The sequence below is a fragment of the Moschus berezovskii genome, chromosome 3 (genome assembly GCF_049115385.1).
Source record: "Moschus berezovskii isolate FMDL1 chromosome 3, NW_MosBer_1.0, whole genome shotgun sequence".
NCBI classification, from domain to species: Eukaryota; Metazoa; Chordata; class Mammalia; order Artiodactyla; family Moschidae; genus Moschus; species Moschus berezovskii.
In genome coordinates, this window is record NC_142462.1 from 37,495,586 (window position 1) to 37,507,740 (window position 12,155).

A 12,155-nucleotide genomic window follows, 5' to 3' on the forward strand; every position below is an offset into this window, starting at 1 on the left:
TGTAACTGTTGCTTTTCCAAAGCCATTCTTTCACATTTTGTTCATAGTACATCTTCTGGTAGCCAGATGGTTAGAAATCTGGGCATTTTTACTTATTTAATGAATTGTTTGTAATACAGCTAGCTTTACTGCATATTTATATACATAATATATAAAGCTTTATCTTATATGGTTTAGTTTTTCTAAAGTTTATTAACTATTTAGTGCCAGATTGACAGGGAAGAACTGTCATGCAACATATTAAAGACATATATGACAGAGTTTAAGATATCCAAATACCTCCTCTCAATTTCTTGTCTTCACACACACACACTTAAAACATTTCTATAAATAACTAAAACACCTGAACTCTTCTATTTCACTGTTATTTTCCATAGCCAGAAATTTCTTTCTCTTGCCTGTCTCTATATTCACCCTTAACATTGAATGCGTTTACCCAGACCTTTAAAACAACAACAACAGGATTTGGGGGGTAAAGAGAGAGTAATATTACTGTGTGGCTCTGTTGTTTTAAGTGATAGTTGCTGTTTTTCACTGGTCGGGGAGCACCGCAAAGCCCCTCTTACATTGAGGGAAATAATGTAAATTTGTTCTCATGAACAGAGTAGTAGTGTACCATCACAGGATTGATTGATTTCTGTCTGAAATGCTGTTCTGCCCGTAATGTGTCTTCCTGAAGAGTCAAAGGAACCCCGCTTAATGGAGTCTAACACTTGCATTAAATCTACCAGAAATCTTTTATGCTTTAAAATCCAGAAGACCATCATTAAATGTGATCACAAATAATGGTCACAGCTACTAACACAAATGTCTTCAGCTAATGCTGGGTCCACTGCATTCCTGGAATTACGTAGGTCATTATTTTGTCTTCTGATAATTGCAAGAGGGTTCAGAACACTAAATTACTAGAGGGAGAGAGCCAGCATGTATCCTTTAGTAAGCAAAAACCTGTTTTATCCAGTTCGTTTGATCAGGCTGGCTTGGTAAGAAAAAGTAAAGGACCAGTGTGCTTGGCTTCTTAATGTTCATTTCCCAAACAGGAGGAAACGAGGTTTAACTGAGTGTCTGGACAGTGCGTTAAGCCTCTTGCCTTTGCTGCTCTGATGCAGGTTTTCTCCTGCGCATGAGGGAGACAGCTCTTCCTGAAGGAGCTTGAATACGCCAGTGACCATTGACATCTGCTGGATGTGGCGGGACTTGCATCACTTTAAGTCCAGAGGGCTCCTGGCAGGTGCTCGGCTCTATTTGGTGGTATCACGATGCCTCCTATAGGATGCTGAGTGCCAGATAAGAATTTAAAAAGCACTTTCCCGTTTCTGTGGTGCCGAATTATGCCTGGAAACAAATTAGCCAGATGATTTCATCCCAGTGCTGCGTGCCTATTTAGCTTTCCCACCTTCCTAATTTGTTGCTCAGGAGCAATAATTATAATTCAGAGTGCAACGTGTCCATGTTCTAAAAATGTGTGGGGCCTTTTCAGTAGAGGTCAAAAACAGCTTTTACATTTTTTAAATGAATACTAATTTGATCAATCTCTTAGTTTTAATTTTGATCATTGAGACTGAGAGTTATCAGCATAATTTAGGCACTTCTTAATTATTGACCTCATTTGCTGAGTGTGAGGTCCTTATATAAGGTGACCCTCCCCTCCTGTAGCCACAGAGAAAGGAGTCCTTAAAGGCAAGTGGTTTTGTGTGCATTGACATAATTTTCAGTCAGTACACACTCAGAACCCAGGGGTGTGGGCTGATTGCTTCTAAGTAAATGTTTGTGCTACTTTTCTGTTACCTGGCTTTGAACTAAAATGACAGCTGACAGAGTGACCAAAGTAGCTTGACACTTGAGTATCACCAGCTGTTTTCCTGATGACTTTGTGTCATTAAACACACGTCACAGGACCCTTGGAAATGGGGATGGGAAGACACGGTGTATGGAGGGAGGGGAGACCCCCTGGCTGTGCCTGGGAATCAGTTTGAAAATGATAATTGGGAGCAGGGCTTATTGAGAAGTTTATGGGTCCCAGTTAGGAAAATTCAGGGGAAAAGGCAAGAGAAACAGGTGTTAAAAGATAAGCGAGGCTTTTGGTTTTTCAAGTCAAAATGAATAATTGACATACTTGGAAGCAAGACTTGATAAAGAGAGAGATTATTGAATGGAAATGAGAAGATGAGCTCTCTGAGGAGTGAAGTTTGCTCTGAAAGGAGTAGAAAAGAGGATCTCAGCAAGATGGAGATCATCCTTTTCAGGCATGTCCTCCAACTGGCAAGTGAAAATGATCTGTCCTTTTGCTGAGATACTGAAAAATAGTTACCCAAGCTGAGTATCATCAGCTTTGTCGAGACAATGACTTTATTCTACATTCTGTCATCTGTTCCATGTAGAACTTGTTGAAGATTCGGCAACATCAGAATGGCGTGTTTTCCTGCCATCTCCCAAACTGATCACGGAAGAATGTCCACTCAAGGAGGAAAATACTATGCTGTTGGTGTTGTTCAGTGGCTCAGTCGTGTCCGACTCTTTGTGATGGACTGCAGCACGCCAGGCTTGACTGTCCTTCACCATTTCCCGGAGCTTGCTCAAACTCATGTCTGTTGAGTCGGTGATGCCATCCAACCTCTGTCTCCCCCTTCTCCTCCTGCCTTCAGTCTTTTTCAGCATCAGGGTCTTTTCCAACGAGTCAGCTCTTTGCATCAGGTGGCCAAAGTATCGGAGCTGCAGCATCAGTCCTTCCAATGAATATTCAGAGTTGATTTCCTTTAGGATGGACTAGTTTGATCTCCTGGAAGTCTACAGGACTCTCAAGAGTCTTCACAGTTCAAAAGCATCAATTCTTCAGTGATCAGTTTTCTTAATAGTCCTACTCTCACATCCATACATGACTACTGGAAAAACCATAGCTTTGACTAGGTAGACCTCTGTTGGTAGAATAATGTCTCTGCTTTTTAATATGATGTCTAGGTTTGTCAAAGCTTTTCTTCCAAGGAGAAAGTGTCTTTTAATTTCATGGCTGCAGTCACCATCCACAGTGATTTTGGAGCCCAAGAAAGTAAAGTCTCTCACTGCTTCCATTGTTTCCCCATCTATTTGCCGTGAAGTGATGGGACCGGATGCCATGATCTTAGCTTTTTGAATGCAGAGTTTTAAGCCAGCTTTTTCACTCTTCTCTTTCACTTTCATCAAGAGGCTCTTTAGTTCTTCTTCACCTTCTGCCATCAGGGTGGTATCATCTGCATAACTGGGATTATTGATACTTCTCCCAGCAATCTTGATTCCAGCTTGTACATCTTCCAGCCCAGTGTTTCTCATGATGTACTCTGCATATAAGTTAAATAAGCAGGGTGACAATATACAACTTTGACGTACTCCTTTTCCTATTTGGAACCAGTCTGTTGTTCCTTGTCCAGTTCTAACTGTTGCTTCCTGACCTGCAGCAGATTTCTCAGGAGGTAGGTCAGGTGGTCTGGTATTCCCATCTCATTCAGAATTTTCCACGGTCTGTTGTGATCCACATAGTCAAAGATGTTAGCATAGTCGGTGAGGCAGAAGTAAATGTTTCTCTTGCATTTTCTTGATCCAACAGATGTTGGCAATTTGATCTCTGATTCCTCTACATTTTCTAAATCCAACTTGTACATCTGGAAGTTCTTGGTTCACATATTATTGAAGCCTAGCTTGGAGGATTTTGAGCATGAACTTGCTAGCATGTGAAATGAGTAATTGTACAGCAATTTGAACATTCTTTGGCATTGCCCTTCTTTGGGATTGGAATGAAAACTGACCTTTTCCAGTTCTGCGGCCACTGCTGAGTTTTCCAAATGTATTGGCATATTGAGTGAGTCAAGATGGCTGAGTAGAATGACGTGCACTCATCTTCTGTGAAAACACCAAAATCTCAACTAGCTGCTGAACAGCCATCAACGGGAGAATGTTGGATCCCACCAAAAAAGATACCCCATGTCCAAGGGCAAAGGAGAAGCCCCAGCAAGATGATAGGAGGGGTGAGGGGCATAATCGCTTTAGAATCAAACCTCATACCCTCCAGAGATGCTTGAAGTGCAGAAATAAAACCTTGTGAACACCAAGACCCAAGGAAAGGAGCAGTGATGTCCACAAGAGAATGAGCCAGACCTGTCTTTGAGTGTCTCCTATGGAGACAAGATTCAGCACTGACCTGCTTCAGGGACTGGAGCTCTGGCTGTAGCAGTCCTGGGAGGTACAGCATGCTGACATGAGTCTTTGGAGAAGGTCACCATTACCTTACCATAGTTTGACTTTAGGCCAAACTACAGGGAGGGAACACAGCCCCACCCATCAGCAGAAAATATGATTAAGGATTTACTGTACATGGCCTTGCCCACCAGAGCAAGCCCCAGTTCTCCCTACAGCCAGTCTTTCCCATCAGGAAGCTTCCACAAATTTCTTATACTCATCCATCAGAGGGGAGACAGAATGAAAAACACAACCATAGGACACTAAACTGATCACATGAATCACAGTCTTGTCTAACTCAATGAAACTATGAGCCGTGCCGCGTAGGGACACCCAAGACAGATGGGTCATGGTGGAGAGTTTTGACTAAACATGGTCTACTAGAGAAGGGAATGGCAAACCTCTTCCATATTCTTGCCTTGAGAACCCCATGAACAGTATGAAAAGGCAAAAAGGACACTGAAAGATGAACTCCCCAGGTTGGAAGGTGCCCAATATGCTATTGGAGATCAGTGGAGAACTAACTCCAGAAGGAATGAAAAGGCTGGGCCAAAGTGGAAACAATGCCCTTTGTTGTTGCGTGGATGTCTCTGGTGGTGAAAGTAAAGTCCAAAGCTGTAAAGAACACTATTGCATAGGCCCCTCGAGTGTTAGGTCGATGAATCAAGGTACATAGGACGTGGTCAAACAGGAGATGGCAACAGTGAACATCGATGTTTTAGGAATCAGTGAACTAAAATGGACTGGAATGGGTGAATTTAATTCAGATGACCATTATATCTACTACTGTGGGCAAGAATCCCTTAGAAGAAATGGAATAGCCCTCATAGTCAAGAGAAGAGTCTGAAATGCAGTACTTGGGTGCAATCTCAAAAAATGACAGAATAATCTCGGTTTGTTTCCAAGGCAAACCATTCAATATCACAGTAATTCAAGTCTATGCCCAACAACTAATGCCAAAGAAGCTGAAGTTGAACAGATCTATGAAGATCTACAAGATCTTCTAGAACTAACACCAAAAAAAAAAAAAAAAAGAAGTCCTTTTCATCATAGGGGACTGGAATACAAAAGTAGGAAGTCAAGAGATATCTGAAGTAATAGGCAAGTTTAGCCTTGGAGTACAAAATGAAGTAGGGCAAAGGCTAATAGAGTTTTGCCAAGAGAACACACTGGTCATAGCAAACACCCTCTTCCAGCAACACAAGGGACGCCTCTACCCTTGAACATCTCCAGATGATCAATAGCGAGATCAAATTGATTATATTCTTTGTACATGAAGATGGAGAAGTTCTATACAATCAGCAAGAACAAGACCGGGAGCTGACTGTGGCTCAGATCATGAACTCCTTATTGCCAAATTCAGGCTTAAATTGAAGAAGTAGGGAAAACCACTAGGCCATTCAGGTATGAACTAAATCAAATCCCTTATGATTGTACAGTGTAAGTGGCAAATAGATTCAAAGGATTAGATCTGATAGAGTGCCTGAAGAACTGTGGACACGGATTCATAATATTGTACAGGAGGCAGTGATCAAGACCATCCCCAAGAAAAAAAAATGGAAAAAGGCAAAATGGTTATCTGAGGAGGCCTTACAAATAACTGAGAGAAAGAGAGACCCAAAAGGCAAAGGAGGAAAGGAAAAATATACCCATGTGAATGCAGAGTTCCAAAGAATACCAAGGAGAGATAAGAAAGCCTTCCTGAGTGAACATCGCAAAGAAACAGAGGAAAACAGTAGAATGGGAAAGACTAGAGATCTCTTTAAGGAAATTAGAGATACCAAGAGAACATTTCATGCAAAGATGGGCACAATAAAGAACAGAAACTGTATGAACCTAACCGAAGGATAAGGTATTAAGAAGAGGTGGCGAGAATACACAGAACCATACAAAAAAGATCTTCATGATGTGGATAATCACGATGGTGTGGTCACTCGCCTAGAACCAGACATCCTGGAGTGTGAAGTCAAATGTGCCTTAGGAAGGATCGGTATGAACAAAGCTAGTGGGGCTGATGGAATTCCAGCTGGGCTATTTCAAATCCTAAAAGACGATGCTGTTAAAGTGCTGCACTCAATATGCCAACAAAGTTACTGTACTGCTGTATTTCAAAGACTGACTTTGTGACTGGTTTCTAGCTTCCTTTTAAAATGTTAGCCCAAGCATAAAGCGTAGTAAATACTATTTTTCAAGTGATAGGTACATTAGCAGCATTTCTGTTCATAATTTTTAACACGGTTCTTCCTTTGAAATAAAGTGAGGATTATTCAGTATGAATTTCAAAAGTAGAAAGATAACCCTGTGCAAGAGAAATTCTGTGAATTTGTGAAAAGTATCCTTTTCTGAGGAATACTGGTATCATTTTAAAAGATCAAGGCAAAAGCAAATGTAACCAAGTTCTTACTGAATCTGCCTAAATCTCATACCAGCTTAAGCCTGTGTTCAGACAGATGAGAAAAGGCCCAGGTGGTGGTTTATATACTCCCCATTCTTCAGCCCCCTTCCTCCTTTGCACAGTGTACTAATATACTGCCCACCATACATTTCTTGCTCTATGCATGTTAATTAAGTTTACGGTAGAATTGCAAAAAGCAATAGAAAGCTGCTTTCCAGGGTTTTTGCAAACTTATGTATGAAAACTTAGGAATCCCCTCTACCTGGAAAGGAGGGTCCAATATTCACAGCTGCCCAGGAACTTGGACCTGCTATTAAGTTGAAAGTTTAGCTGAATCACACAGGAGCATCAGTCCCTCCTAGCTGTAGTTTTGTGACTTTCCTCTTCACTGGTCTCACCAGAACCATCTCCTCCCTAGTCTTCTTTCTCTGAGAGATGTTTAGCTGGCTTGGCTTCCATCTTACCTCCTCACACCCTCAGACCTCCGTTGCTTCTTTGTTTTAATATTCTGTCAGTGAACCACGGAAGGCTACATCCTTCAAGGATCAAAACCTCATCTGGAAGATTACTAGCTTGTGCTGGGCTTCAACTTGCCCTTAACCCAGGCCTGGTTTCTAAGCTTAAAGACAAAGATGAAAACACGAACATGCCAACAGTAGAATGGACTATTGCACAAATGTTTGCCTTTTCCAAAGGAGGACTTGAAAGGAAGAGAAGAAGCAGAGTCAAAAGGAGTGAGGAATGTCTAGCTTTTGATTTTGTGGCAGGAGGAATAACTTGCCCAATTTGACAGAAGTGAAACTCTCACCAGGTCTCAGGATTCAAACCCCATGTCCCTGGCTGCCTCCACAGTATTTTCCTGAGTCCATTAGCACTACGAGATCAACAGAGGAGCTCAAATATTTTTGTGCCCTTTGTGCATTATTCAATTTTTGTTATTTAATAGACCAACCTTACAACCACAGTTTCTAATAGATTGACCAGCTCCCAAAAGAACTAAAAAGTACAAATAATAGCTTTGGAATTACTGAAAATCAATAATTTCACAATTATTAAAAATAAGTTAAATATGTCCAGTTTTTGTATATTAATTATTCTTCAGTAAAGCCGTGAAAAAATTAATATAGAGATATTTTCTGAGGAAAACTGTCAAGATGGAGATAGATATATGACATTATATTTACTAAATTATCCCAAGTTAAGCTTGAAAGGAAAACTTTTTATCTTTCGTCTGCCCTCTTTGGCCCATCCTAGCTCCCTTACTTGAATGCAGTACTTCTGGAACTGAATTTTAAAGTACTGGATGTAAATAGTCGTCTTTGCTGGTCTTGGAAAGGTGTAAAATCTTACGTAGCAGTTACAGGGTTTGATTTCATTCTGACTTCCGGGCATTGGTTTTCATTCCAATTTTGCAGTCATTTTCAACAGCAGTGATGTGCTGGACATTTGCTGTAAGAGTCAGGTGGCTGCGGTACTTGGTGTGGCAGTGATTCCCACTGCCCGAGAACAAGGACACCAAATAGAAGAGATCTGTGTTTCTTTGTTTACAGAGAGCCAACCAAGAGAGTAGAATTTAAACACTTTTTATTAATGTGAGGAAAACACAGTTTCTTCTTTGCATTTGACTCTGTGTTGGATCCAGCATTGTTTTCCAAGGCATCTTCGTGGGGAAACTCTGCATTTATAATCATTGGATACTGGCACTTTGCTTCTTTTTATTTTTGCCTTCACTGTGATTGGCTGCGAGATAACTGCAAATGAGACCAACCAGTTTTCATTAAGGGGCCATATGTAGCAGGACTGATGTTCTTCACTCCATCCTCTAAAAGTGAAAAAATACAGCATAGCATCACCATTGCTGTAGCTGCACCAGGAGCCCTCTCCTCCCAGCTCCCCCTGCCCCCCAAAAGAAAATTAGAGATAAATGAATGGCAGAATAAATAATTTATGCTAATGAAATTACTGCAATTAGTAGTTCTACAATGACCCTTTTAAAAGCCACAGCTGTTAATGTCAGGAAGTGCTGTCACTACTGACCTTATCATAAGAGAAAGTGACAAATTGAGAATGCAGGGAAGACCAGTCATCAAAGAGGTCTGTTCTGGAACGATTAGAGTTTTCTGAAAAACAGTGTGAATTACAACCAGCTGCTCCCTGGCTCTGCAAGTCTCCCATGCTGTGCCATTTTGTTAAGCCCGATAACAATAGTTATTTTGCCCCATTGAGACAAGTTGTCTCGGGCCTCTTCCAGCTCTACCGGAAACCACTTCTTCCATCTCGGATTTACAAATGAAACTGTTGTTAAAAAGAGCTGTTCAGGGCAGCCGAGGAGCCTCCTCATAAGGATCATGGTTGGGTAGAGGCCAGATTTTTTTTTTTTTCTTTGCTGCAAGGAGGTTGCACTTGGCTGGGAACATATTTATCTATTTTAGAAAGATACATGCTGGCTTTGAGTTTTGTTAAAACAAGACAGGACACGAGTGAATTTCTGCCCATATTTATATTGCAGTCAGATTCTTTAAAAAATGAAATCCCCGCAGGGATGTGAGTTGTATGGCATTACTTCCTTAGAAATATATATTCTGAATTCACTATTTGGTGATACATGTATGTCTCAGATCGAGTGGAAACAAAGAATATTCAGAATTTGTATCATTCTATATTTAACTTTTGCTTTAAAAACATTTTAGTAACTAGCACAGTGGATTTTTCATATGCAGAACAATCCAGTCTGTACATATTTTAAACCCACTCAGGCGTTTTCCGAAAGTGAGGTTGGAAAGTGGAGTGTTTGGACTTTGCTCTGGAGGTGTTCTTCTCCAGCAAGAATCGGCCTGTCTCTCCTCGCACCCCTGGCTGTGATATTAATGGCACAGCTTTGAAACGTTTAACTGCACCACCAGCCACTTGTGCGCAATTTCCCCAAAGATGTCTGAGTGTTATTGACAACACTTTGGTAAATTATGTGTGACTTTCCTAAGAGTTGGTGTAGCTCATTTAATTCATATTAATTGATTTTTAGGCTTCCCTTGATTAATTGAACCTGGTTCATCTTGTACAGAATGCAATAAATAATCATTAAAATGAGGGAGATGTGACTCCACAAATTAAAAAGTTAACTACTTCAGAAGTCATAGAGGACAAAACGGAAAGAATGTCTAGTGGGGAGTTCTCCAGGGACTCTTCAAAGGAGAGTTGTTCCTTTTTCGTTTGTTTTTTTCCAAATGAGAATGGGTACATTGTTCTCCCACAAGCAGTGACTTTTATACTTTACCCTCTAGGTTTTTTTGCAACGTAAATTCTTCTAAAACGGTGTTTTTCTCAGCTTAAGCTATTTTTTGTTTTGTTTTGTTTTTTCCCAGTGTCTGCAGAGTTGTTGGTTTTCTTTGGCTAAAGCTTAGCTTGAAAGTGACACCAAAAATACTTCCTGAGTACAGTGTCTCAGTTTCTCCATTTTCTCTTTCACACACTTAATAAAAATCAAGTTGTAAAAAGCAGCGCTTGTGTTGCATCTTGGCTTTTGGCTTTGGTATGTGGAGCACAGGTAAATCCTTTGCCCTGCTTGGCAAGAAGAGGTGACTGAACTGAGTACTTTCTTGTCATCTCTCTAAACCTGTGGATATCTCTGAAAGTCTTAGGTTTTCCTAGATCTACTGTAAGTTGTGCTGGCTTTTAGAAAATAAATACTGTATAATTTTGGTGAATTTTCTTCTTTTTTTAAAGTTGGCATTTTTGTTTTCACTTGAGAGAATTTCATACGAATTGCAATGTGTGTGTTTTCAGCCCCTGGATAAAGACTCTGTGAGCCTGTTCATGGCCCACGTTCATACTACTGTGCGTGAAATGAGTACCAGGTATTACCAGAATGAGAGAAGACACAACTATACGACCCCAAAGAGTTTTCTGGAACAGATATCACTGTTTAAGAACCTGTTGAAAAAGAAACAAGAAGCAGTGTCCCAGAAGAAAGAGCACTTGGTGAATGGTGTCCGGAAGCTGAGAACCACAGCCTCTCAGGTATGACGAGGGTATGTTGTTACTCAGTGATACCTGTGCTCTTAATGTTGAAAAATACTTTTGAAGCAGCTTTTTAACCCACTTGTCTGAGATGCCTGGTCCTAAAATCTGTAGATAATAATACAGAGAACACACAGTTCCTGCTTTCCCAAGCCTGGAAAGGTGTCGGCCACTTAGGCTGTCACAGCTGGTTGGCTGGCCTGGCTCCGTGCTGGGCGGTGCAGAGATGGTGGATGGAATGGGCACAGCTGGTTTCCTCTCATCTCCCAGTGCTCTGGGCTTGTTGTCAGATGGTCTCAGATTCTCTACCCTCAGTGAAGGCGTCATTTCTTGGCTCGTGCTATGATAAGGGTTGCTGTGACTGGGATCCCTAAGTACAGCAGTTTCCTCTGACCTAACTGTTTGATCTGCTTCTTTTAGCAGTCATTTGTCTTAGATGATGGTTTCCAGCTTCATCTCCAGCCACACGTCCTCCACTGCCTTGAAGGGCAGCACCTCTAATCTCCCTTAGTCATTCTGAGGAGACTTGGCAGAGGGTGTTAGTTGTTGTCTGTGCACATATCACCTGATTTCATGGTTAAAAACCCAATATATGAAGTAGGTGTTGCTAATGTGGATTTACACATGAGGCTCAAAGAATTGAAGGCCACAGAACCCATGAATTCAGAGTTTGAGCCTAGATCTATATAAAGCCCATGGCTCCAAGCTGCCTCTGTTCAGTTCGGTCACTCAGTCATGTCCAACTCTTTGCAGCCCCATGGACTGCAGCATGCCAGGCCTCCCTGTCCATCGCAAACTGCTGGAGCCTCTCTGTAACTGGTTAAAAATTAGAATGTGAGAAGACAAAGAGTTTGGCGATGGGCCAGCCAGGCCCTAGAGCTCAAAGGGGAAAAAAATATACTTCTCACTGGTGCTCACCTCAAGGCAAGAGACTCCAGTGACCTTTACAGAGTATTTTAATTAGATCATATGCCCATATGCTTTTCAAGAGGTGGGGCCAGTTTTCTCCCCAAGGATGCTGGTGGACAGTCCGTGCCTAGTCTGGAAATAAGGTAGAACCTGGCTGGGGGAGCGTATGTTGGCACCTTTCACCCTGAAGGACTCTTGGGCCATGTCCTTCAAACATTGTAAAGGCCAGGCACCCATTGCTTCTTTGCCCCTTCGTTTCATACACCAAGGAATGGCTCTTCGGTAACACGTTGTGATCATTTCTGAACAGTGAGTAGCTGGACCAGGGTTGGGAACGAGAAAACAGAGTGAGAGGTTCCCAGGACAGTTTCCAAGAGTGAGTGATGCAAAGAGTGTGTGTATGTGTGTGCTCTCAGTTGTGTCCAACTTTTGTGACCCCGTGGACAGTAGCCTGCCAGGCTCCTCTGTCTAAGGGTTTCTCCAGGCAAGAATCCCTCAATCTTCCCAACCCAGGGACTGAAAATGCACCTTCTGCCTTAGTAGTCAGATTCTTTACCCCTGACCACCTGGGATGCCCAACGCAAATAACAGTTGCCAGAAAACTCCCAAAGAACGTGTCTTTATT

The 12,155-nt window shown here is 41.6% G+C and overlaps 1 protein-coding gene across 1 annotated transcript in view; it reads left to right on the forward strand.

The window, feature by feature from the left end:
• DNAH11 (dynein axonemal heavy chain 11) overlaps positions 1-12,155 on the forward strand; it is a 390,076-nt gene that overhangs the window by 230,799 nt on the left and 147,122 nt on the right. The window contains exon 56 of the mRNA XM_088833659.1: positions 10,388-10,621. Coding sequence (XP_088689785.1) covers positions 10,388-10,621 — 234 coding nt within the window. The remainder of the gene's footprint in view (positions 1-10,387; positions 10,622-12,155) is intronic.